This window comes from Carassius carassius, chromosome 3 (genome assembly GCF_963082965.1).
Source record: "Carassius carassius chromosome 3, fCarCar2.1, whole genome shotgun sequence".
Lineage (NCBI taxonomy): Eukaryota > Metazoa > Chordata > Actinopteri > Cypriniformes > Cyprinidae > Carassius > Carassius carassius.
In genome coordinates, this window is record NC_081757.1 from 2,790,517 (window position 1) to 2,818,510 (window position 27,994).

Consider the following 27,994-nt stretch of genomic DNA (forward strand, 5'->3'; position numbering starts at 1 on the left):
CCATCTCCATCTAGTGGTATAATTCAATAAGCACTTCAAAAGCATTTCATTTTTTTCCCCCATCTTTGTTCCTTCCTACAGGGGTAATTCACCCAAACAAAGAAAAAAATTAAGAAAAAAAAAAGAAAAGAAAATTCTGTCCGACATTTTTGAGAGTTTTGGCAACTAAAAATAAATAAATAAAATCAATCAATCAATAAAACTACAAATAATTTAGACATTTCTGAAAATATCTTTTTTTTTATGCTTCACGGAAGAAAGAATGTCATAAAAGTTTGGATCAACATGAGAGTAAATTAGCACAGAATATACATTTTTTTTGTGAAGTATACATTTAATCTTTACTTCTAAAGCACAAAAGATGCTAACAGATGGTCTTTGGAGGTATTTAGAGGAATAGTTCAGCCAAAAATAAGGCCATGCACGATATAGTTTCTTCATTGGAATAGATTTGGAAAAATGTGGCATTACATCACTTCTTCACCAGTGGATCATCTGCAGTGAATGGGTGCCGTCAGAATGAAAGGCTAAACAGTTGATACAAACATCAGAATAATCCAAGTCTTGTGAAGCCAAAAGCTGCATGTTTGTATTACAAATCCATGATAAAGATGTTTTTAATGTTAAACTGTACAACACGAGTCCTCTATGCATATTATTGCTGTCTCCAGTGAAAAAGTAATCTTATCTGAATCAGAAGAGAAATATGCACAGATTCAACATCTTTATAAAATGGTCCAAATGCGTTCTAAGGGTTATTATGGATTAAGGATTATAAACTCACTGCTTTCCTCTTCACAATACATTAATTGATGTACTGGGGTCGTGTTGATTTTAATTTTGGACTAACTATTCCTTTACTAGGCCTGTCTTCAGTTTGTATGATCACTAGATTATTTCAATACTAAATCCAATATAATAACAAAAATAAATGCATTCAGTTTGCCATTACAGTAAAGAAAGAATTCAGAGCACCACTTTATGATTCCGATCTGATATCGCCGAGCTGTTTCTTTCTACCAAAAGATCGTTTTCTCATGTCACATGTAGTAATGTAGAATATCTAGTCATGGCGCACTGGTTTGTGTTGTGGGTGTTTGCTTTCAGAAGAACTTTCAGTTAGTTTGTTGTTGAGAACAGATGCTTATCACAACCAGTTCACTTGGTTTTGGAAGATGGTCATATGGGTGGAATGTAAGTGTATGTGTGGGCACTGGATCATGTTCGTGGATGTTTGTGTGCGCATGCGTGGGTGCCTTCTTGTGTAAGAATATTCATGTTTGCGTAATCCCTTCCGAAAAGAAATGTGGTGCAATATAATAAAAAGTACTTTAATAATAACATGGATTATTACATGACTATATGTATTAACGATTGTTTCTTGTCACACTATTTGAACATGTGGTTGCAGATTAACGTCATTACACGAGTGATTTAATTTCATCTCAATGCCGTAACGTTCTCTTACAGTTGCATGCATGGCCAGTGAGGCTGGCGTTCCACATCTGACACAGGGCAGACAACAAAAGCAGACAGGGGCATACCACTGCACATCAAAAAGCAAAGCAACCTGGAACACACAGATGTGGCTTCGAACACACACAAATTATGCATGTGTATGTTTACATTAATCCTTCACATTGCAGTTAACTGAGATGCTGATGTTTTGCATGGGCATTAGTGCAGTGAATAGACACTCACGATCATCGATATCCCCCAGCATTCACCAAGTCCAGTGCTCCACTGTTCTGCTGAGCAGGGTTGGGACTGTACCACTCTCAGCTGCAGGGGGATGCTGACTATATCCTGTACTATATTACAAACATTTATTGTATTCTGTTGTTTAACAAACTTCAACTGAACATTGCCCTTCTGAAGTCTTAAACCTTCAAACTTTGAAAACTTTAAACAATATTACATTTGCACTTGTGGATTCCTATTCTTCAATGCATTTACAGATCCTACATTATCATGATGCAGCGGCATCTTGAAAGTTTAATTATTCCACAAAATGTAAAACCATTCAGCTTCATGCATACATCCTATAAAGGTTCATGCACTAACAAATGTATGAAAAGAATATGAACAACAACATAAATTCTTTCCTGTTGAATTTTTATGTATAATGTCAGATAACCGTTCACTGCGGTCCTAATCTGTTTGGAGGATTTCATTTTATTCCAGCACGCTCTGAAGTTCTTTGGTTCCCTAGAGTTTGACTAGAAGTTGATGACTAGTAAACAAAATTGTGCATGCTCGTGAATATAATTGGCAACCTCTCAGAGGACCTCAACAAACAGAACTAACAAATATTACTACAAGTGTAATTGCATCATATAATAATAGCTCTTAATAGTCTTCAACGTCTGGTTGACTATGCCCTTTTTCAGAAAGTTTTTGTCATATGCACATAAACTGACAGTCAGCACTGACAACTAAATATTGTAGAAACGTAATTTTGTGTAAAGTTGCTGTGCAATAATTTGTATCGTAAAAAGCGCTATACAAATAAACTTGAATTGAATATAATTCATTGAATGGTTCAAGTTCATGATTGTGTTTTAGGATACCAAGATACAAATGCACAGACAATAATATGAGAACTGAATAAAGTTTGATAGTCAGATGTGTAACTGATTGATTTTCATTATAATCCAAGATAGAAATGATAATAAAAATGTATAAATAATAATAGTTCTGCTGGCATTTCATTGTAAAAGACACTTTTGAAAAAGAGTTAAGTAATATTAATCTAAACTAGACAAGCAAAAGACTGAAGCATTGAGTGAACAATAAAAAAACCATTTCATTTCATTTCATTGAAAGGAAATTACAGGAAATCTTTACTGTCATGAAAACTGATACCATATTATCAGATTCAGATTCAGATCTCAGACCTCGAGAGATTTGCTTTACAGATGAAGAAGTAAAAATGTACTTTTGGGTCCAAACATAGCAGTCAAACCTGAGAAGGGCAAGTGGCTTGTTGGAACATGCATAATTCTTCAAATAAAGTCTAAATCTGGCCAAAGATACTTAAAACAAAGATGACCAGTGGAGATACAGAACACAATATCTTTTTATGTTATCATAAACACACGGTGATGGCAGAAAAACATCCCTCATTACAGTTTATCCTTTACATACTTTTATTGTTTTGCTGTAAGATACAATCAACCAATATTATATTACAGTAAATTCATCATGCACGTTGGGTATCGATATGAGATAAATCATGATGAAGCTTTATATAAAGCAGCACAGTTCCCACTTTATCCATTTATATACTCTGAACTGTTCATTAATGGCACAGACATGTTTATGAGTCTCAACATGTTCACAGTGTATAACATGTTTTTACCAGAATGAGACAGGACTTCTTGCTTGCTTAACTCAAATCAAACAACAACACACAAGAAAACACAATGAGAGAAAAACACAGTTTATGTTTTACATACTTTTATCATGTCGCTTTAAGATGCGAGCAAATTGATCACAGTTGAAATCAGAGCATTTTCATGATTACATTAAAGTAAACTGATCCTAGACGTTAAAGATTGAGTCTGGTAGATATGTGATTATCATACTGAAGCTCTATATAAAGCAGCACAATTCCATCAGATCATAAAGGCATAGAAGGAGAATTATATTTTGAGCTGCAAATCCGTACAAACAGTTTCTTGTTGTCTTCGTTATAATCTGAGCAAAAAAGACAACAGATTTATTATAATAATTAATGAAAACAATTCTTCCATAACTGTTGTTATAACATGTTTTAATTCAAAGTCGTTTAACTTACATGTTTCAGGGTTACTGCAAATACACCTAGCAATTTCGCTGTAGTCTCTTTTATGATGGTTTCTACACTGTAGGCCCCTCGAAGGATGAACTAAAGAGAGAGATTTATTACATTAGATCAAATTAAATCATTTTGTGATCCATATTAATACTACACAGTGTTTTGGCAAAAATTAATTTTCCTTACTTTTGCAGCCACAAACAGCATTTTGTTTCCAGGATCTCCTTTGTGAACAGACTGTGTGGAGACATAGGTGACATTAGTCTCACATTCAAAGGATAAACATTAATGCTGAAAAATTCCCTCATGGTTATTAATATTAATGTGCAAACCACAGAATAAATGGTGTACAGGTATACTGTCACAGAAATTACCTGAGTTGTTGCACAAAATTGTGGTCAGAATCACCAGGGCAAACAGCAGACAAATTGGTTTGGACATCTTCACGCTGGTGCTTCTGTTGCTTATTGAAAAGGTTTGGTTTCTGCCCTCCTTTTATCCCCTTGTGTAATGATGATCTCCCCTTCCCATCGCTCTTCACCCCCTTTTATACCCTGAACTATTCATGAGGGTTTAAGTTTAACAGCATAAATGAGTCTCAACATGTTCACAGTGCATACCACAATTTTACCTGAATGAGAAAACAGATATTGCTTGTTTACCCCAATCTAAACAACAACACCCAAGAGAAAACACGTTAAATCTGATAAAGCTGATCTTGTCAGATCACAATGTGTGGGACTGAATAACTGCTAAATATTGAGTGGATGTCAGATTCAGAGCATCTGTTATGAATCATTATGAAAGAATACACTATGGTTTATTTGGTCTATACGGCATACATTAACACCACCCAAGGTCAGAAATTCATTTTTTTGGTCACACCTATTCTATCACACATTTGTCCATAAATATTTCTCATTGGCTATGGAACTTCAACTGAAACATTGCACCAACCTATACATATTATTAGTTTGACTATACATCCTCTTTTTCCAAGACATGTCCTGTCCTTGCATAAAATGTCTAGGTTTTGGCTCTTTTCTCCTATTGTCATGCTCTCTAGTCTTCATATAACATATGTATGCATATTTGCATTGCTTTGACTGTTCACTGTACCACCTTCTTGCACGCCATGAGCAGTATAATACCTGTATGCTATTAATCCGCCTACTCCTGGCCAGGACATGCCAAGGAAAGAAGAGGATGCATGGTCAACCTACTATTGCTCATAATTTTAGTGTTTCTCCCTTGTATATGTGCAGCAAATGAGATTTTAGTTGTACTTGCAGCACCATTTGTAACTCCACCTGACAAAACCATACAAATTCATCAAGATTTTTATTGCGCTCACCTGGAGAGTTAAAAAAATAAAATTTTAAAACTAAACTAAAATAAAAATGTATAAAATAAAATAAGAAGAACTTTGGTGAGGGATCAGCTTGTACGTGTTTCTGACTAAACAAACCAAATATTGTGTGCGGTATCAGATATTTCGTAAACCAGTAATGTGATACTCGACGAGACAGAGAACAAAGAGAGCACTGGATTAACTAAATATTTAAGTACAATGAACTGAAACCAAACCTGCTATGGTTTGCCAGTTATGAAGAAAGTCTTTAAACACCTGAATGCACTGCTTCTTAACATTATTTTTCCAAACATCAAACACTACCAGGGGCTGTAAAAATGTGAACCATAAAGACAAAATAAATAAATAAATACAATAAAGGAACAACAACAACAAAAGCTGCATTCCCATGTATTTATTTATTTATTTATTTATTTTTTGGTGAGTTCAGAAGTTGTTCCTTTGTTATTAATACTAGAACGTCACTTTAGAACTAGATGCCTTGGACTGTTTCTGTGAAGCTGAATATACAATAAGGCAACATGACTGTGTGATATTTATTTTCTTAATAGTTCAATGAAAAACATTTTTTAATATAATGTGACTTATATTTTAGATACAATGCAGCAATCCGTTTATGCAATACTTCAGTAATTCAGTAAATAATTCAACGACTGTCACAAAGGAACCTGTTTCTGAATGATTCAGTTAAATGATTCAACTCTAGTCATTCTTTGGGTGTATTGAAATTGCATACTTCCCTACCATATCGTATGAGAAAATCAGAAAGTGACCGAAGAAGAATGTCTGGATGCACAGTACTCATAAAATGAGTAGGAAAAAGTACCTGGAAGTAACCTACTACTTCCAGTGAGATTCTGATGTATGCATTTGACGGAAGGAAACTTTACTATCCCGCTAGGCCACAGAGAGGCTTTATGAATGGCAGTGATGCAACACAACAGTTCATGTGTCAATGATAACATGGTGAATGCAGTACATCCAGATTACATTCATACTATGCCCTCTCCCAAATTGCACCTTAAACCCTAAAGGTCTTCCTGAGTCCACACTTTTGCTATGTAAAGATGCTTTGACTTTCAGGTACAAGTCTGCCACAGACTTTGCCATGCATAGTGGCTGCAAAGGAGGCACACGAGCACCCTCTTGAAAGCTATGGACCCTACGATCTCAAGGACTTAATGGACATACACACACAGAGGCCATTGCAAGTCCGCAAGACCATCACTGCGTTCCATTCAGAAGGGCTCTTCCCCATGCCCTAATCCCGTCAAAGGGCGCAAAGGATCACGGGGGTCAGAAATGTCCATAAATTGTACCCTTTGAAGTCCTTCATTCCGAATGGCCCTTTGAAGTGGTCAGTTTTAAGCAATTCGGTTTGGAACAACTCAATATGGTGGCCATGATTGTCTTCACTCTGAAGTGCCCTTCGAAGGGTGATATATGCTCTTTGGAATGCACCGCATAAGTGCACATGAAATGCGCCATTTGGGATAGGGTCAAAGATCATACTTTGCGGTCGTTAGGTAATTACTCAAAACAGTAACTAAAGAGTATGTGATTTAGGACACAGCCATTTCTTACGTTGATAAGTGAATGTTTGAATAAATTGTTTGAATATAGCTAAAATTAAGTAACAAACTCTGTCCCATAGGCTATTGTCTATACATTAGCCTAAGATGTAATCTGCAAAAACAGAAATGATAAAAAGCTGCCGTCTCAACATCAAAATGTGCAGTCATGTAAATGTAGCCTTGTGTTACACTATTTATTTGATAGCCTACCCTGTTTCATTTTTATTTTTATTTTAAATACGCTCGATGAGGAAATTGTTCAAACTGATTTTTTGCTATCACCCCGCTTTTCCTGTAAAGCTTTGGCAACGCGTACAAGAGTCACAGATGTCATCATACTGATAAAGCAGTCTGAATTATTTTCAGTCAACCCGTGTCAGTGATAAAGCACCGGTAAAGCATGCTCTAACGTCCAGCGTGGGCTCTCTCATATGTAGGTTACAGTTGGCGGGCCCACACACAATAACCAGCTCCCACAGGCTCACAACCTCAGTATCGCAGCGCTCGGGCCCTCCCTCGCAGTGACGCACACAGAGACGACCAAGGAAATCCCCAAGTGAGAGTTACGACATACTCTTACCGCCGTAGATAGTGGGCAACTTCCGACTCAAGCTGAACACCACGTACAAACCGACACAGGAGACAAATACGACGTGTAAACCGAGTCCAGGCTCCGGACAAATACAAGGTAGGAACACGTTTCCTTGTTTTATATTTGTGTATGTGATATATTTCGACTACAACACAACGTAACGCAAGCTCGCGCTTTGTTGTTGACATGCTCGAGCTCATCCGGTGCATGCGATCAGTTGTACAAGGTGTATACAATGTCTAATCCGACTGTTTATCGGACTACTACGAATAATGATGAGTGGATTCCATTATTTAGAGCGTAAAAGTTTGATGGCGTAATTTTCTCTTGTTTTACCCTCCCCAGGTGTTGTTTTGGATCAGTTTAAGTGGATTGACTTAACATTACATTCGCGGAAGTGCACGCGTTAGCCAGCCAACGACTTGCGGTTGTTTTTTTATGAATACAGCTAGCGAAGTACAGCAGCAAGAGGACATGTACGGCATGGCAGAAATGCCCAACCTCATACCACCGGCAGGTGCATTACAACCCAGTCCAGTGATCCCGTACGAGCTCGGACAGGCGGGGAGAACCAGACCGGTCCTCCTGTCTGCCCCACGAAGAATGCAGCGAGCCCCCAAACTCGGACAGATCGGGCGGTCTACGAGAGGTGGGGGATATTGGCTTGTGTTATTATTTTAGTTTGTCATGCACAACCTTTTTTTTCCCTTTCAAAAATCTTGACTTGAGAGCAAAATTCTAAATCAAAATGTGTATTTAATTAAAAGCCTTCCCAGAACTTTACATTTTGGAATTTTACCTTATTTAATCCATCTGAATTAACACATAAACTGGGTGCATCCAATAAAGGAAGCATCCAAAATATGCAACGCTGGGGAAGCTCCAGGAAAAATTCTGGTTCTGGTGCTTCCCCACCACATTCACTAAACTTGGTTCAGATCTATGTCTGTTCATACGTGCCCAGTAAATACCAGAATACGCAAGCAACTATTTTAAAACCCCAACCAGGTCCCTACAAGTTTTTCTTGACAAATATTCCTTTTCTAAGATGTAGGGTTAAAAAAAAAATTAACCAGCTTCCCAGGATTACTTGAATGCACCATAACTCATGGTGTCCACTTGTTTCCACTCTGTTGTCAAATTATACATTTCTTCGTGTTTTTACAGTGGTTATTGATGATGAGGACTTGGATGATATCATAAACAATAACAGAAGCTTCCCGGTTTCTCAGAGAGTATCACCTGTTGCCTGATGCATGACTGACTGTGCCAAAGCTGTTGAAAGGCCAACACACCAAAGCAGGCCTAGAGAACTGAACTAGAATCTCCCTCTCACGTTTTCGTCACCCTTCACTGTACAGTTCTTAAGGCTTTCACCAATTCAAGGTCAAACAAGAGAACTGTGGACTTTGTATCCTGTTCACTAAATGCTTGCCTATCACTTTACTGATGTTGTGCTTCTGTAGCACTAAATGATCCTGTCTAGTGTTCTCTGTTTTGGAAGTTTCTTTCTCAAAAGTGAAGATCTTGATGATCTCTAATGCAACAGGGCTATATTTATACAATTTGCACTTTACTGCAGAGTAAGAAAGCTAACCTCAGCAGTTTGGATTACTCATCTCCCAAAGAGGACATTTTCTGTGAATCTCTGTTAACGTGTAACGCGCCATTTGGTAAGACCTTTGGTTATTTTGGTAACCGGGGCCTTCCATGACATTTCTCTGAATAACATCGATTACTTGTTAATTGTAAGAATCTTTTGTTCGGTCACTGTTTTTATGTGCCTGTTGATTTTAGTTTGAATTAAAATAAGTACAATCTTGAATGCATACTGACTGAGATGAACAATCACAATCTTCTAAAGTGATCTCAGATCTCGGTTGAAGTACATTGCTCTTAATGTTTTTGACTTCTAAATGTTTGCATGGAGATTAAGTGATTTATGTAAATTGATTTGGGGGAGTGCAGTGGGGTTGGAGTAATAAAGTATGCATGAGTAACGTTATTGTAATTGTTAATGTTTGGATACAAGCTATTTGTAATTATTTTAATGTACACATTTCAGGACAGTGCAAGATGGTAAGTTTCTAGTTGGTCAGTGATGTTTCTTTTTTTATATACCTGAAATCTGTTTAAATGCAGGTTTAAATTATATTTTGAATCTCAGATTTCAACTTTTTTTCTGTGTAATTTAAATAAGATGTAATGTAAAAAAAATGCAAATAAGATGTAATGCAAATAAGTCTTATTTAACTACCAGAACAATAACCAGCTTGATACAATAATGAAAGCCAACTTTATTGAAAATAAGCATGCAAAAAAAATGTATAAACAATAAGCTAACTAACGCTGCCATTATCAATGAACTTTTATAAGTAAAAGATGTTCAGATAGGCTCAAGGACAATTCAAATGAACATGAGGTGGTGAGTTAATACTGAAATGTGTTAAGCAAATGAAAAAAATTAATCATAGCGTTCATGGTCTTCCTCTACCATGTGCAATTACATCATGTAACTTATAAGTGACTCAAATGAATATTAAAAATTTTAGCATATCTGTAGGATGAATACTCAAAAACAATTCTAAAAAAAAAATCTGCCTCCATTTTGGGCAACACCTGTTTGTTGGTTATATTGCTCCCTAGTGGGCACTTTAAAAACTCCAACATATGACCCACTACCCAAGTTTCTCTCTTCTTTGACACACAGAAAACAACCTAGCTGTTTACTTTAATGAAACGCTGAGGGCTCAAAGCAATCTGTGAGTATTTGCACTGACACTAGATTTCTACAGTCCTCCATTTCAAAAACTCCCAGAGAGATTGTAAATGCATTTTCTATTTGAACTTTTGGACAACTGATAGCTATTTTTACAATTGGACATTAAACAGTTTCTAAACTGGTTACTTTATCAGTTCCAGTTGTTTAACCTTCATTATTCAGTTCATTATTTTGTTGAAGAAATTCTTCAGTGTCAGTCCAGTAGGGGCCAGTCTTGGTCACGCATTCTCTTTGTTGTTGCCGCTTGCAGACCTTGCAGAGTTACTTTTAGGATATTTTGACACTTGTTTACTTCGAGTGCAAGAGGCAGCCAACATGGCTCCACCGAGCACATCGAGAAATGACCCACCCCAAGCAATGAAAATGGCTGCTCCAAACTCAAACCTAGAGAACAAAATGAAAAGGTGAAATGGGAATATTATACTGTATATTATTATTTTACTATTTAATTGCATTTGGTCAAAGTTCAAGAGTGTTTCTTAACCATGTTCCTGGAGGCTTTCCAACACTGCACATTTTGTGTGTTTCCATGATTGAACCCACCCAATTGAACTCATCAGAGAACTGAAATGGGTGTGTTGGAAAAGGAAGACATCCAAAATGTGTCTTTTTGGGGCACCTCCAGGAACAGAGTTGGGACATTCTGCTCCAGAGATTGTGCAAAGGAGAATTCCTTGTGCTCACTTGGTGTTGACTGGAGTGAAGGGGTTGTAGAAAGCTCGAATCACATTGTGGGCAAACCACGAACAGGCAACAATTGCACAGAGGGCTGTAGGAACAAAATACAGAAACTGTTTAAAAAAAGACAGAGGATCTTTCTTAGCAAATACCTTCAAAGCACTGGCTAGTTTGACATTAGCTACCCGGGTTTCTTTGATGTTCACTGACCCACAGACTGAGCAGAGACTGGTGTAATATAAGAGCAGTTCAAACACGGTTTACTGTAAACTTGCATGAACAGTCTCACACATATACTCACCTCCCACTAGCAGTATGATGCCTCCTGTCATGGCCGTGCGAGCCTTGCCAACTTTGTCATCAGCTCCACAAGTGGTGCACTTCATGCCCATGCAGGCCACACCAAGACCGCAAATGGACACAATGATACCCACGATCATCAAAGCGCGGGTCGCTTGAAGATCACCTACGGGAGACAGATCGAGAAGGTCAGGAAGACATCACAGAGATCTGGATTCATCTTACTGCTGATTGTGCTCTTACGGTGAGTTTCTCCATTAAAACTAGATGCTGAGACCTTAAAACTGTCAGTCATGCAAATGGCTAAAAACCACCAGGATATAGCTGTTTGAGATTATAAATAATATTAAATTATAACTAATTAAATTGTTCAAAATTGAGTCTCTACTCTAATTGAGAAACTAGACATTGTGATCTTTTTGAGGGCCTAAACATGCTCCAAAACTCAGGAAACTTTGCCACAAATGCGTCAGAATTGGTGAAAATTTATATCTGATCTGGGTTTCAGAAGTGGGTGTAGCAAAATGGCTCGATAGCGCCCCCTGTAAACATTCAACAGAATGCGCCTCGAGCTACGTTTTACGTTCATGTACACACATGTAACACACCATTACCTACAAAAAAACTATATTGGTACATAATCCAAAACCCAACATGAAGTCAGTTTTTTGTGCAGTTTTTGCCATTTCCAGGCCTCATACTTTGATGAACTCCTCCTACAGTTTTAATGGAATCATCTTAAGGCCTTTGTGACGTTAAAATGCGAAGACCTTGAGTTTTCAACAAAAGGCGTGTCCCTGGCAGCCTATCAAATTTGATGTTTCGCCATGAAACAGGAAGTTGCGGTAACTCAGGCAATCAATGTCCGATCTGCCCCAAACTTCACATGTTTGATAGTTGTTCTGTCCTGAACACGTCCATGCCCATATTCAACTATAGCTACCTCCTGGCAACAGGAAGTGATATGTTTAACTATTAGCAATACAGTAAAATATGCTTTTGTTTGCTAAACATGCTATAATTATGTTTAAACATGATAGCAATAAGTGCTACTAAGTGCTAAAACATGCTATTAATGCCATGAAATAGGAAGTTGTTGTACTGTAACTCATGCATACAATAATCAATCTGCCCCGAACAAAGTGTGACGGTGAGCCCAGGTACGAGGACCCTTTCATTGCTGCTTGCAGCTTTAATTTAATATTAAAACTAATTGTATAGAATCTAAAGTCTAAATCTATATGTTGAAATCTTAACAACCATATTATAAATAATAAAGAAAATAATGTAATGTTAGACGAGAAATATTGAATATTTTTGTATTATACAAGTAAATTGTATAAAAAATTAGTTTAAATTGTATGAATTAGAGTTTTTACTCCAAAACTAGAAATCGAGATCTAAATGTAATCATCATTCAATAATAATAAAGATAATAATTTAATATTTACTAAGTAATATTAGATGATTATTTACATTAAATTATTAGATTATTAACATTAAACATTTTTTGTAAAATTTTACAAAATTTAGTTTCTACTCTAAAACTAGATGTTGGATATTATAAATAAAGAAAATGATGTTACACAAGTAATATTAAACGATTATCTATTTAATATTTATATTAAATCATAACAAGTAAATTGCATACAAATTGAGTTTCTACTCCAAAACTGGATAATTAAAATATAAACCATCAGTCATGCAAATGACCAAACAAAATAGCTGTTAAATAAAGAACATTATAAATTATAATGATTTAATATTCTTTTTAATTAAATGTATCGCTTTTTAGTTTTTTTTATTAGTATTTATTTATATTTAATTATAACAAAATGAAATTCTTGCACTGCAGTTGCAAAAGTGTCATTTCCACAGAAGTCTCATTGCCTTAGCACATCTACCAATTATGCACTGTCCATACACTGTTAAAAAGCATGCCGCTGAAAAATGTTTATATAAAATCCAGCACTTATGCAATACAGATAAAAGAGAGTGCAAGAAGCCATTCCCACAAAAACCAGTCTGTGCCAGTGCAATCCTGTACTTGTGCACACGAAACCTACCAAAACAGGAAGGGGAAAAAAAGGAACGTGCGAGGGGCACGGGTGCAAGCTGTAGTGAAGCAAAAGAATTATTGCTCTCCTTTATTCATTACAACACAATGAGGCTGCTCTTGCCAGACACAGAAACAGTCAGTGGTGAAATTCAGGGGTCACCCTTCATCCATGCTTTCTCTCGTCTTTCGCTTCTCCCTCCATCCTATTTCATCCTGCTGTCAGGTGCAACTCCAGCTGGTTTCAACTGTAAGTGTCTTGCAGTTTTCTCTGAAATTCTCCCTCAGTAAGTCAAAGAGTGAACCGCAAGAGCTAAATCAGATTTTAGAACAGTCAATGTTCATCTGTAGAGAGTGTTCCTGTAAACTGTGAGGTGGAACGTGATCCCAGTCCTCGGGGAACTGAGGGAATGGGGAATAGTTTCTGTAACAGCCCTAAACTAAAGCACTCAATTCAATTTATAAACTCATAACTCATTCCTGGTTGTTGGGTGTGTTAATAAAAATACTTTGGCAGCTATAGAAACAATGGATTACGTTCTTCCTGGAGAAGCACAGGCACCATGGCTACCTGTTCGGCCAGATCCAAAGTCCCACTGGCGAGGCCAGCCTCCATTAATCAAGCTAGGAATGGCATCAGTGTTTATTTGAGTGTGCATGCGAAGAGTTGGAAACTATGGCTTCAGGTGCCAGAGAATTCCAATAAACAGCTACAGTACAGATTTACAATTTAAAACAATTTATGTAAGGCTTCATATTGGATCCCATGTGTGATATGATGTTGAGCCGTTTAAAATCAACCACTGGTGATTTTCAACATTTAAATTTAGATTTATTCATTATCGATTACCTTGATTCCTCTGGCTCCTTTACATGTGGACCTTCAGGTTTTACATGCAAATACAGATTAATAATGTAGCTTACTAAAATATGGAACATTAATAAATAATATAAGTATTTTGTGACCAAGACAGACAGACAGATGGATAGATGTTTGACACTCACTGTCTAATTGTAGAATAGAGTCGTAGATTTTGCACTGCAGCTGTCCGGTGCTCTGAAACGCGCAGGACATCCACAGTCCCTGGTAAGTGGCCACAGCCGTGATAATACTGTCCCCCACGTACGCAGACATCTTCCACTGCGGCAGGATGGTGCCCACGATCAGTCCAATGATGCCAGTCAGAGAGAGACCAAATCCAAGCAACTGAACGCCTGAGTTTGCCATATTTTTTTGACACCTAATAACAAGAAACTTGAGAAAAGCTCCTGTCCCGCACCTGTTACTGAACCTCTCCAAAAACACTGTGGATGAAGTTGAGAAAGCGACCAGTTCTCCGAGGAACAACAGCAGTCTGTCAGTCAGCTGGAGGTGTTTATATCGCGACACCGATGTCAGTTAAGTGTTGCGTAAAATAAAGATGCCGAAGTGTGGTCTCGAGCGAGTGAGAGGGTAACTATAGACTGGCGCGCGATGCCCGGTGTCGTGACGTCACGCCACAGTATCACTCGCATCATCTGTACTTGTTTTGAACTTTTATTATCCTAGTATGTTTTCTCTATAAGATATTCTTCTAGACGAGTGTCTTTATAAGAAAACCCGTTTCCACCAAAAACATGTAACATATGTATGACTTAAATTATGAGATAGGCCTACTAGGATTACGTCTTAATTATGAAATAAATAAATAAAAAAATACATAGAAAGTGAAGTATGATTTCCTTTTGTATGTTGGCGGAAACGGGCTTCCATTAAAGAAAACACTATGCTATTTGTTGTTATAGTTATTATTATAGCAATTTTATTATTATTATTATTATTATTATTTTGCACGCTTTAATTTACATTGATATATTTTAAAAACCTTTAATTTTCGTTCGTTTATTTAGTGCTTAAAAAGTTTCACATGCTAAGTGTCTATTCAGTCTCTGAACCTCGACTTGCATCTTGTCCATTCCTGAGGTGACCTCTGCACTTCCGGTGAAAGGGAAAACAGTCTGGAACACGATCAACGATTGTCCGCGGCGCAGAGTCGGCGCCAATGTTAAAATGATCTTACAAAGGGAAAGAGGAAATATCTATAACCTGAGGAAAATAGTCCGGAAGCAATAATGCTATTAGATGAGGAAATTATTTTCAGTCCAGAATGTGTCTGACACCCATGATGATATCGGTTTATTGTTGATGGTTTCTTTTAAAGGGGTTTAAATGTAACAAATATGATTTAAACGAATAGATAACCAAAAAGTCACAGTTTTAGAATTCTCAGAGAAGAGAATGTGTAGGAGAGGTGGAGTAACAGTTGGCAGACACAGCAGAAGGAACTTCTCTGCTTCAGTAACATCTTAAAATGTGCACACACTACCTTATGGCCCCTGGTAACGTGATTTATCTGGCACCCTACTGGCCGGTTCCTGAGCACTGGACCAAGTTAGCCTTGACACACAAAAGACACTTTGACATTTTTAGAAGCTTCTGTCCCCACCTAGTTCCAGTAAACAGACAACACTCAAAGGGGCAGCAGCAGTGCTAAATCGGCCCCAAGAAGAACAGAAACTACCTTCATGGCTTTTCTTCTGGCTGGCTCCAGGGCTTTTTTTGAAGTTTATAGACTGTGAAAAAAAAACATTGATTAAACTGGTGTAAGCCACCTTAGAAGCCCACTGAACCGTTAGCAATAAAACACAGGCCTCTGGTTTCCCCTCAAAAGCAGTGACTCGACCAATGAGCTTTTCTTATTTTGTAATTTCTTACCTCTTTATTTTACTTCTTAAGCAACTTGGAACCTTCACAGTAATGTAGGGACAAAACTGATGTAATCTAGGAATTCCAAGGTATTTTTTCTATTGATGAGAACTTTCCAAAAAAAGAAAAAGAAAAAATTATATATATATATATATAATATATATATAATTTGTCTTGAGAATAAAGTATGCCAACACACACACACACACACACAAAATAATTGTAATTTTGTTTTTAATGCCGACTTTAAAGACTTGTAACATCCATGACTCAATAAAAGATAATGACTTTAATTTCATGCTACAGAAATTGATCCAACACAAAATATTAGAAAACTAGCATCAAATTGGTCGTATGAGTCCAAATAAATTAATGTTAACCCAATTAAAGCTTTTGTAAGGTAATCATGAACAATATCATGCTGCTTTATGAGCTTGATCTAAACATGAGCCATGAGTTTGGCTCGGCCAGTATATTAAAACTTTTAAAGTTTCATATTCTCATATTATTTGAGAATCAGACAGCATAATGGACAACATAATGTAAGTTAATATTCAAATTATGTGTGTAAGCCAGAAAATCACCAGCTAACGCTGTTTAGAATTGACTGCACAACAGTTCATTAACTTTACTGTAGCTAGATTGGCAAAAGCATGGCGTTAAGGCATGCTTGTCAGACTTTATATCCTAATAGTTCGGCGACGAGTCAGATCCAGGAAGGATTTAACAAACCACTGCTGGTAGACAAAAAAAATAGCTGCACACAAGGAGAGAAATACTGTATTATTGTTTACATTATGCTGAATATGCATGTGATTATAATTTTTTATGATATATTCTCTAGGGCAGCGCATGGGCATATAGGCCATTTTTAGGGGGGCTATAGCAAGGACAAGGTGTGTGTTTATTGATAAGATTGTTATAATATCTGCATCTGTGCAGTTCTTTGTCATAATTAAGAAATAAATTAAGAAATAAACGATAAATAAATGACAAAAAACAATTAAATAAAGGCAACAATTCACATGCTCTCTCTGTTTTATGAACATTAGATCAATGAAAAAGTTAAGAAAAAGGTAATCAAGACTATGGCAATAACATTTTATTAATATATTACCTAAGAAGTAAAGTAATTATTCTTAAAGATTTATTACATATAATGACTTAATACAGTATGTAATAAGTGACAAATAAAGATTAAATGTATGATTATAAGCATAGTGGATGAATTGAAAGAACTTGAAAATAACAAATATATTGTTATGGAAACATATCAACAATACATCAGAATGGAAGCTTGGAAAGAAAGCAAGAAAGAAAGAAAGAAAAAGAAAGTAAGAATGGCAAATAAATATGATTGTTGGTGCCCCCTAGTGTCACTCTTCCAATGTTTTGTGTTCAGGAGCTGTGTGCCTGTCATTTAAGGGATGTGCTCATGGAAAAGGTTGGTCAGGAGTGTAGTTGAAACTGGCATCCAGAAACATGGCCAGTGTGCCCAGGGTAGTAATGATGACAAAGAGCCAAAGGAAGAGCCGATCCAAAACCACAGCAATGTACTGCCAGTCATCTGTCATCTACACAGGATCACATCAAACACAGAAACAATGGGATATGTGGATCTCACTGACAAAGGAGGATGTTTATTGTCAATTTATGAATAATCATGAGGATCAGGGACAGACCGAGAGGAAGAGCCTTAGAGAAAGGTTTCTTTGTGTATCTGTGAGTTTTTTGTGGAAAAACAGAGCCGGAGAGTGAATAAGAATGTGTGTGGTTTGTGAGCATGTGTGTTCATAGACTTACAGTATCGTCCACATCCTGTTTCTTCAATTGCTCAGCCATGTACGTGATGGCGGCGATTGCAGATTTGAGATTCGGAGGCAGAATCAGACAATAGTTGTCACTGTTTGAAAACCTCTGCAACTTCACAGTGCTCTCGTTATGACTGAAAAGCACAAATACACAAAAATGAAAGAATGATTAACCCTAAACAAAGGTTCATAAGTATACAAACAAAACCAATTGTTATGCTGCAATGTTTCCATGTCCACTCACTGTAAGTGGATTATTGACATTATATAACATTCTAACAATTATCATTAAAGGAATAGTTCACCCTAAAATAAAATAAAAATGTTCTCACCCTCAGACCATCTCCTGCTAACCAATGGATTCTCTGCAGTGAATGGGTGCCACCAAAATAAGAGTTCAAACAGCTGTCAAAATCACAATAATCCACAAGTATTCCACACTACACTCCAGTCCACCAATCTTGTGAAGTTAACAACTGTGTGTAAAAACAAATCCACCATTAATGCATTTGAACTTTAAACTTCTGTCATTTAGTCCGTAATCCATACTGATTTAAAAAAGTCTATGCCCTGTTTCCCTTCTCCATCAAAATCCACAGAAATATTTGTTTTTTTGCATGTAAACAATGCATGATCTGTGCATATTTCTCTCCTTATTCAGACAAGACAACTTTTTCACCTGAGAAAGCAAGATTATGGATAAGGACCCATATTTCAGCAGCATTTTGCTTCACAAGAGTTCAATTGATGGACTGGAGTTGTGTCAGTTACTTATGGATTATTGTGATGTTTTTGCCAGCTGTTTGGACCTTGACAGCACCCATTCACTGCAGAGGATCCATAGATGAGCAAGTGATATAATGCTTCACTTCTCTAAATCTGTTCTGATAAACAAACCCATCTTAATCTTGGATGACCTGAGGGGTGAGTACATTTTCATCATATTTTCACTTTTCCTTTTCCTTTAAAAATTGCTTATAAATATGAGCAGCAATTTTGGCCCTTTTAAATTAATTAGGATATGGTGTTATATTGCTCAGATTTCAATTAAGTCAATACTGAGAACAGAAAGAAAAGATGAAAAAAAAAAACTAAGGAATATTGGAGACTAGTTGGTACTTTGACTAAAAGTTTAATACTGTATCGTACTTCATATTGGTTAACTGTGCTGGCTGTCCTTGTCGGTCTTCCTCTTTTATTCTGAAAAATAAGACCTGTCCCATGACCTAAATGGTCTGCAAGTGACAGCCGCACACTTTGAAATGTCAGGGCAACATTTAGACAACAGGCACTTATTTATAATGATTTACTGCACCTGTTGCATGTTAACATTTTTAGAACAAGCTCACCATCATAATACTAGGAGAAAATCATCTATTTCATTTACTACAAGTAAGAGCATACTTCTCTGCAACAAGCCAGACAATTTAACAGTACAAACCATGCAGGATGAGTTATGTATCAAATGTAACATTTTATGGTAATAAATAACCAAGTATGAGCAATAGCAATAAGAAACAAGCACAAATAATACAAACCCGATTCCAAAAAAGTTGGGACACTGTACAAATTGTGACTAAAAAAGGAATGGAATAATTTACATATCTGATAAACTTACATTTTATTCACAATAGAATATAGATAACATATGAAATGTTGAAAGTGAGAAATTTTGAAATGTCATGCCCAATATTGGCTCATTTTAGATTTCATGAGAGCTACACATTCCAAAAAAGTTGGGAAATCACAACATGGGCTCAGGAATACTTCCAAAAAACATTGTCGTGAACACAATCCATCGTGCCATTCACCGTTGTTGGCTGAAACTCTATATGTCGAAAAAGAAGCCATATCTAAACATGATCCAGAAGCGCAGGCATTTTCTCTGGGCCAAGGCTCATTTAAAATGAACTGTGGCGAAGTGGAAAACTGTTCTGTGGTCAGACAAATCAAAATTTGAAGTTCTTTTTGGAAAACTGAGACGCCATGTCATCTGGACTAAAGAGGACAAGGACAACCCAAGTTGTTATCAGCGCTCAGTTCAGAAGCCTGCATCTCTGATGGTATGGGGTTGCATGAGTGCGTGTGGCATGGGCAGCTTACACATCTGGAAAGGCACCATCAATGCTGGAAGGTATATCCAAGTTCTAGAACAACATATGCTCCCATCCAGACGTCGTCTCTTTCAGGGAAGACCTTGCATTTTCCAACATGACAATGCCAGACCACATACTGCATCAATTACAACATCATAGCTGCGTAGAAGAAGGATCCGGGTACTGAAATGGCCAGCCTGCAGTCCAGATCTTTCACCCATAGACAACATTTGGTGAATCATAAAGAGGAAGATGCGACAAAGACCTAAGACAGTTGAGCAACTAGAAGCCTGTATTAGACAAGAATGGGACAACATTCCTATTCCTAAACTTGAGCAACTTGTCTCCTCAGTCCCCAGACGTTTGCAGACTGTTATAAAAACCATGAAATTTAAAATCAACTTATTTTTCCCTTAAAATTATACATTTTCTCAGTTTAAACATTTGATATGTCATCTATGTTGTATTCTGAATAAAATATTGAAATCTGAAACATTCAGATCATTGCATTCTGTTTTTATTCACAATTTTGTACAGTGTCCCAACTTTCTTGGAATCGGGTTTGTATAAAGCATTGTGGAGTAGTATTGCATGCTGTGTTGTACAGTAGCGTGAGTTCACTGTAGAGGTCAATATTGTGTTGCTCTGTGCTATAGTGGGAATGAGTCTGTCATACAGTGTAGAATGAATGAGAGCAGTGCTGTGTCTGGGACTGACCTCTCCTCTCTCACATTCCCATTCTTTCAAGGGTGAGTTTTTTCCAACATGGCTTATACAGAGAGCACCACACGTCCGGCACATGATATGCACGGTCAATGAGATGCATACCGGTATAGACTGGAACTCCAACAACTCATACAAACGTTTGTTTCCACATACTGTATGTGTGATGTATGCATACACTTTCCTATGCACATGTTGCATACACACACATAATATAAAAAACCCATCCTCAAATGATTATCTGCACAGACACAGCTCATGCACACAGACGTCTGCACAACATAAACAAACAATGCACATAAATACAACACAGATTCAAATACTCTTTAACATGTCTTTTTAGCCAGTTAAATAAACATATTGGTGGATGCAGGACATCATTTTACTAAGCATTGTAGTCTGTATCATATCTTTCATTTTATTTCATTGCATTTTCTGTGGAATCAATGTTCAAACATTCTAAAATGGCTAGAAATGGATCATCATATCTAAGAGTGTTTTCATGTGCAAAAGTCGTAATGTTATCAGCATGAAATTTACACCACAACCACCACGTATATATATACACATTTGAATAAATAGTTTTTTTTAGTATATAAATAATACAAAAATAACACTTAAGGACTCAGGATGAAAAAGGGGAAAGTCAAATGTCCAAAAATGTTACATTTATACTAAAATTTTAATAATAAACTTATTGCTTTCATACCAATTGTTTCCAAACTCCTGTTTCCAAGCAAGACCTGAGTTCATTACAAAGTCACACCAGTCAAACTCTGACACCAATCTGCTGTCAAATTACCATAAGATTTAACAAGAAATTTAGGATATTTAGGTTTTTTGGTTCTTCCAAAGTTTGGATAGCAAGTACCACCTGCTAATAAAAATGGATCACATTCAACAAAATTAACTTTTCCTGAAATCACTTCTCTTATCCTGTAGCCCTCAAGACCGGCGCAATGTCTTGAAGGACTTGTGAGCTTAACACTTTAATAAAGCTCCATAGCTGAATGCAGCCATTTTAAGACCACCTGTTAGACAGGCTAAAGAGTGGCACACTCTGCGGCACCAGATTACCGGAGCATGAGTGACAGGTCACAGGTCACGATCCATTCTCAAACAGATGAAGAGGAGGAAAATAGACCATTACTACTGTTACGGACAGATGAAGACGTGTCTCCGCTACACACACTGTACACTAAAAGCAGAGTCATGTGCACGTTTTCAGAAAAAAACCCATCCATCTGTCCATCCAAATGTCTATTCATCCATTTATGTGCATTCTCCACCTTTGGCCCTCCCCTGCTGCTCTTGTGTGCATTACACTCTAATGCCTCAGCTCAACAAGGGCTTAGATTCTGGCGACTTTGGAGGGGTGACTGGGCTTAACTGGGCTGAGATCAAATGCCCTTGGATTGAGAGGAGGAACAGCCAGCACAGAGACTTTCATCATCCACCCACCCTGATCCGCGTTTATGAGAGTTGTTTAAAAGCAAGCGATATTGCCAACACCAGCAGATTACGGTACAAGCACATTAAAGTACTGCATATTGATTTGGCATCTATGTGTGTTTTTGTCTGAGTGAGTGTTCATTAACTGTGTCTAACAAGAGTTAGTGCTTAGCATTTGCAGTCAAAAAGACTTGACAAGACCTATAAGCAAAAAGACATAACAAATAGATAAAAAAAACTTAAACCGCATGTTATTCTAACTGTATAGAATAATGGATATGACAATATTAATGTGCTGCCATTCTTGGCGGAATAGATCTGCTACGCTGCTGTTGGTTATTGCTGTCTTTGTAGACTATAGCTGCTGCTGCAAAGCATGTACAGTAACTTGCTACTGCCAATACACGAGCAGATACAGCGCATTGAATATTTAAGACATACTGCTGCTGCACAAATAGCATAAGTGATAACCTGTAGCACATCTAGGTGGAGCTGGGGAAGGTGGAGTGTTTCAGAGGATCTCTGAAAGCATGCTGCGAAATGCTCTAGTGGATGCTAACCAGCCATTTAAACACAAAGCAGCAAGCTCATTGGCTGTGTATGCAACATGAACCAATCAGATTGTGCCAAGTCGTGTAACGCTGTGAATATCACCAGTTTGCATTAAAAACCCATCAGCCTGCGCCGTTTCATGACAGAAGATTATACGCTATTATCTCATATACATGCAATTTACATCACATTTAATCTCCAAACATTTTAGAAGACACACAAATTGTTATAAACATTGATATAGGGTTATTTTGTGACTGACTGAGACTGAATAACTGAGCTTTATTGCACACAATACCTACCTTCCTCTCCAAGGCAATACCAGCTCTGGGTTGATCTTTCGGATAAAATATTCACCTCCAGGTTTAAGACCTTTGTCCAGACAACCCAATGGGATGCTTTCTTTTGGCTCGTCCTCCACTGGTTTCTCAATTTGGGGCCTCAGCACACCCAAGTAACGGGGCAGTAAGTTGATGAAAACCTGAAGAATGTTAGATGACAGAAAATGCATTCAGGTTTAAGTACTTTTTCTGAATAACATGAATAAACTGCTTTTTTATATTAAGATTTTTTTCCGAATGTGAATCTTCCTAAGGGTCACCTTTCGCACCCATGAGGGCATGTGGTGTGTGCTGGGAGTCCTGTGGTGAAGGTTCAGGACCACCACACTAAGGATGACTGAGAAAGTCACCAGGATCATGGTGAACATTACATATTTAACGATGATAGGAATGCCAAGTGATGTTTCTGGGACTTTGTCAGCCAACAACAGCATGAAAACAGTGAGAGCGATAAGGACCGAGATGGACAGAGTCATCTTCTCACCTGAGGGAGAGATCAGAAAACATGTCTTACATACAAACAAATTCTGTTCCATTCCTCTGTCTCTAAAAATAAAATTACAAGTGATTAAATAAATGTAAAATTGCTCAAGTTAAACGATGTCATCCATAGTTTGCATACAGCCACAAAAAATGTCCTTAAAATAAAAAACAAAGCACTGCTGTTCAAAAGTTTGGGGTCAGCAAGATTTTGGAACTTTCCATTCATCAAAGAATCCAGAAAAAAAAATATCATGCTTCCACAACAATATTAAGTGGCACAACTGTTTTGATAACAATAAAAAATGCTTCTTGTGCAGTAAATCAGCATATTTGTATGATTTCTGAAGGATCATGTGAGATTGAAGAATGGAGTAATTTTAGCTTTGCCATCACAGAAATAAATTACATTTAAAAATATAGAAACATAGAAAACAGTTATTTTAATAATTCACAATATTACTGTTTTTCTGCATTTTTGGTCAAGTGAATGCAGCCTTGGTAGGCATGAGAAACTCGACTTCAAACTTCTAAATGGTAGTGTATATTTAATTAGTTAGGATGTTTCATAAAACTTCAAAGTTGAACATAAACTGCACGATTTACATGCAACATATTGATTTTCTAATTAAAGTTGGCCACCTGCACCAGGTGGCAGATAGAAGACAAATATGGCCAGCACACTGGTGAGGATGCAGGGCAAGATGATGTTAATGATGTAGAACAGAGGCTTCCTCTCAATGATCAGGTAGAAGGTGATGTCCTCATACAAGTCATCGTGGATGTTCTTTCTGCTGGGCTTGTGACAAATCTGCCACTCACCGTTCTCTTAGGGAAGAGAGAGGACTGATGAGAGAAAGAGAGACAGAAGGAAGAAGAGAGTGTGCCATGTGCAAAGTTCCTACATTGCTTGGCAGCCATAAACAGACTACAAGGAAACCAACTATATTACTATGCTGAATCTAATAACTTTGTGCAAATTTTCATACATAAATACAAATAATTACTACTGTAATAAAGGAAGCTGTCACTTTTAGGATGAAGTACACTAACCAGTGAATGCATTCTCATCAATCACTATCTCATGGAGCTCGTTGCCATCCTCATCGAGACCGTACTGAAGATCCACTTCTGAGGAATCATACGTGTAGGAACGAAACACCATTGTGCAGTTCTGCCAGTCGAATGGAAAGTACGCCACCTATAGGCATGGAGAACACCGATTTGAACATAATACAATACAATACAATAATAACACAACTTTAAAATCAGTAATATGTCAAAAGTGATTTCTGGTTCAACACAGGTTTCTGTGATTTTGACGAAGAATATAGAAGTCTATTTACTATGATCCAGAAAATATTACAATAAGATGTTAGCATACTAACAAGTTCAGATGTACCTCTATGGAACAGGAGCTGCGGTAGATGGCTGGTGGATACCAGGAGACGGTTCCATCACTTCTCACTAGCACGTTTACATAGAGCGCAACATCAAACTGTCCATCATTACTAAAAACAGAAAGAGAACATCTTAGTCAAATCCTAAATTCAGTGTCATTTGCAGGTTTTGCAGGTGGCAGGTGGCCTGTTGCAGTGCATGCACTTCTGAAAACAACATCTTTCAAATGCTTGTCGGTGTGGCATTGTGGGAGGATGATCTCACTTGTTGATTAGGTAGATGTCTGGACGCCACACTTTTAAGGGAGGAATTCGCACAACATCAATATTGTCGTAGTCCACGGGATTCCAAGATAACCTGTAATCTGTCCATTCCTTGAGATGAGAGAGACAGAAAGAGAGAGAGAGTGGAGCGGGGAATGGAATTTCCATCAGATTCTACTGTTTTTTTTTCTTCTTTTTCATACACTGATATTTTTCTCTTTATTAAGCCATTTTGAACTTTAGGCTGGTCATCATAATTTGACATAAAAAACTTGACACTAGCCCAGTCACTATCGGAGATTAGAAGTGAAGTCCTTTAAAAATTACACGTATACACCAATGCTGCATTGTGTATTTTTTTTTAAAACAGTAAAAACAGTAATATTGTGTTACAGTAGTACAATTTAAATGAACTGTTTAAACGGTGCTTTTATTCCCGTCATGGCGAAGCTGAACTTTCAGCAATTACAACAGACTCCAGTGCCACATGATCCTTCAGAAATTATTCTACTCTGCTGATTTAGAGCTCAAGAAAAATTTCTTTCAAACATTATTAAACCATTTATCCGATATTCTTAAGGAGACATTCTGACAGATCTATTGAGATCAGATGTATCCCCAGACCTTATCCCCAATTCCCTTAGTTAAGCAATTCAGTACTTTTTCTGACACACACACAGCATTGCTCTGCAACTAAAGAAAGCACATAAGACAGTAAAAAAAAGAAAAAAAGAAAAAAGAAAAGCCAAAAATGACTTGCAGTTATAAAAAGTGACAGTCAATTTAAGTGTAAAATAAACAGTGGTTAGGAAGGATGAGATAAATGATCAGCCTCTCACCATATTCATGAACACGTTTGTTGTCATCTCTTCATTCTTCTCGTTCTGTGAGAGAAGAGAGATACTGTCACACTGCCGTATGAAAGCTAATGTTGTATGCATGGCTTGATGCCTCATGGCTGGAAAGTGCTTGCTTGCTGATAGGGGACTAAGTGCTAATGTTTCTCTAATGTTAGGGAAATGTTGCTGAAGCGTTGGCTGCATGGCCCAGTGGGTACGAGAAAAGCATCTGGGCAATTGATCTCCAACAGTCTGCTGGGAATGTCACCGAACACAAACTGAGTGTGTGATCACAAAGAGAGAAATGCTTTGGAAATAAACAATGAATAAAGAGAGGATCAGTCAGTAATTCAGCATAGGAAAATGTGCGTGGACGTGTTTATGCATGAGAGTTATGTGTATCATACCAAGCTGATGAGCTGCACTAAAGTCATTCCCACTCGGACCATCACTCGCTCATTCCAGGTACGCGCTGGACGCACCTTCAGGTTGTAATCCTGAAACAAATCCTCCAGAAGAGTGCGTTCAGCCTCAGATGCCACTGAAAACACACATGTAGACATACAAATGCTCATTTTTAATGTAGCAGGTCATTAACTCCTTTCGTCTCCTTGTTTCTTAATCAAAATAAGTCCAGCACAGACTTGTCTATCTCTCTCTCCCTGCGTTTCTTCTGACTTGTAGTCATAAAAAGGGTTTTTTGTCTCCTTATTACAAGATGAAATATGCTGTAGCATTCTAAACATTATATGTACTGTGTGTCAGAGAGATGCAGTCCATCACATGCAGTTTATGAAAGCACATAACTGAAACTCTGGTCACATATACACCTGTAACTATCTGTTCAGATAAACTTGACCATATACTGATTCAGAATTACAAACTAATTAATAATTTTCTTATTATTTAATATATTTAATATAGTAATTTTCATGTATATATTTATATGCATTATATATATATACACACAATTAAATTATTATTCATGATGAATGTACATACAGTAAATTATGCAGCACATATACAAAATGTGTAAACATAAAATGATATATAATAATGCATAAACTCTTAGAAACAAAAATATACATGCATACACACATACATTTGGGATAACTCTTTTTTTTTAAAGAAATGTTTCTTTATTTAGCAAGAATGCATTTAATTGATAAAAAGTGACAGTAAGGACTTTATAAGCTGTTTGTTTTAACTTTTTATTTATCATGTTTTTCCACAGTAAAATTAAGTAGCACAACATTGATAATAATAGGACATGTTTATTGAGCACCGATTCAGCATATTAAAATGATGTCAAGGATCATGTGGAGTAATGGCTGCTGAAAATTAAGCTTTGACATTAAAAGAATAAATTATATATTGTAAAACATATAAAAAATGGAAAACTTCATATTTTAAACTAATGATTTTTTTTCTACTGTATTTGAGATCAAATAATCCTAACAACCCCAAGCTTTTGAATGCTAGTGCAAATACGTGGACACAAACACTCTTCCACATCTAAACTATCAGATCGGTATTACCTGTGAGAGTTAGGAGCCAGCAGCACCACAGGAGCCCAAGCAGAGCCTTCATTTTAAGCCCAATCCGTATATCCACAGTTCAGCACCAGCCGTCAGCACTGGCACCTCGTACAAACACACCTTCACAAGCTCTCACATGCACTCAAACTAACTCACATATCCCACAGACCCGGTCCTCTCTCTCACCAACAGCCCAGTGTGATTGTGCCAAACCTTCCCTACCAAACCCAGGCATGGTCAACTCATCACTTTTCCCCTCCCTGCAACCTGACTTATGAAAAGCAGCTCTGTGATTGGTTGGGAGGAGAGAGAATTATGGGAGGGAGAAAGGAATGCGTGGACTCTGTGGCAGCCCTGGCAGGCACCTGTTGATGGTTTGTGTAAGTGTGTGTGTGGATATTTTTGTGAGAGAACAAAGGGAAGAGGTGGGCACGACTGTTCCTTTCCGGAGGGTGAGAAAGGACAGGAGTGAACATACTCCTATACACACACAATCACACTGCTCACATACTTGTGCGGGGACTTCCCTTTCACACTCGTTCTTAATATAACCCAATTCTAATCACTAAAGACCAACTCGAAATGCTAATTTGGCATTT

The 27,994-nt window shown here is 37.2% G+C and overlaps 2 protein-coding genes across 3 annotated transcripts; both read right to left on the reverse strand.

The window, feature by feature from the left end:
* Positions 1–10,305: 10,305 nt before the first annotated feature.
* LOC132116216 (claudin-7-A-like) lies at positions 10,306–14,603 on the reverse strand. Its single transcript, XM_059524928.1, has 4 exons — positions 14,159–14,603; positions 11,099–11,263; positions 10,804–10,888; positions 10,306–10,503 (listed from the first exon to the last, which is right to left on the reverse strand). Exons 1-4 carry the CDS (start codon positions 14,379–14,381, stop codon positions 10,338–10,340), a joined length of 639 nt encoding a protein of 212 aa, XP_059380911.1. The 5' UTR covers positions 14,382–14,603; the 3' UTR covers positions 10,306–10,337.
* Positions 14,604–17,287: 2,684 nt separating this feature from the next.
* On the reverse strand, positions 17,288–27,855 carry LOC132116224 (acetylcholine receptor subunit beta-like). Of its 2 annotated transcripts, XM_059524940.1 has the most exons (11): positions 27,396–27,851; positions 26,265–26,398; positions 25,858–25,902; positions 25,020–25,129; positions 24,757–24,865; positions 24,408–24,555; positions 23,997–24,182; positions 23,135–23,358; positions 22,836–23,014; positions 17,703–17,844; positions 17,288–17,473 (listed from the first exon to the last, which is right to left on the reverse strand). In XM_059524940.1, the coding sequence occupies exons 1-11, from the start codon at positions 27,445–27,447 to the stop codon at positions 17,333–17,335; spliced, it is 1,470 nt and encodes a 489-aa protein (XP_059380923.1). In that variant the 5' UTR covers positions 27,448–27,851; the 3' UTR covers positions 17,288–17,332. The 2 variants fall into 2 exon arrangements, with proteins under 2 accessions (XP_059380923.1, XP_059380933.1); XM_059524950.1 differs by lacking the exon at positions 23,997–24,182 and having other exon boundaries at positions 27,396–27,855.
* Between the last annotated feature and the right edge of the window lie 139 nt (positions 27,856–27,994).

What these genes read in the sequence shown, in the direction of transcription:
- LOC132116216 (XM_059524928.1), bottom strand. Translation starts at nt 14,381, where the DNA reads ATGGCAAACTCAGGCGTTCAGTTGCTTGGATTTGGTCTCTCTCTGACT. An exon ending in CATCATACTGCTAGTGGGAG is followed by an intron (nt 10,889 to 11,098) that starts GTGAGTATATGT and finishes TTGTTCCTACAG; the next exon opens with CCCTCTGTGCAATTGTTGCC. An exon ending in TTCACTCCAGTCAACACCAA is followed by an intron (nt 10,504 to 10,803) that starts GTGAGCACAAGG and finishes TTTGTTCTCTAG; the next exon opens with GTTTGAGTTTGGAGCAGCCA.
- LOC132116224 (XM_059524940.1), bottom strand. Translation starts at nt 27,447, where the DNA reads ATGAAGGCTCTGCTTGGGCTCCTGTGGTGCTGCTGGCTCCTAACTCTC. An exon ending in TAGTGCAGCTCATCAGCTTG is followed by an intron (nt 25,903 to 26,264) that starts GTATGATACACA and finishes CTTCTCTCACAG; the next exon opens with AACGAGAAGAATGAAGAGAT. An exon ending in TGATGAGAATGCATTCACTG is followed by an intron (nt 24,183 to 24,407) that starts GTTAGTGTACTT and finishes CTCTTCCCTAAG; the next exon opens with AGAACGGTGAGTGGCAGATT.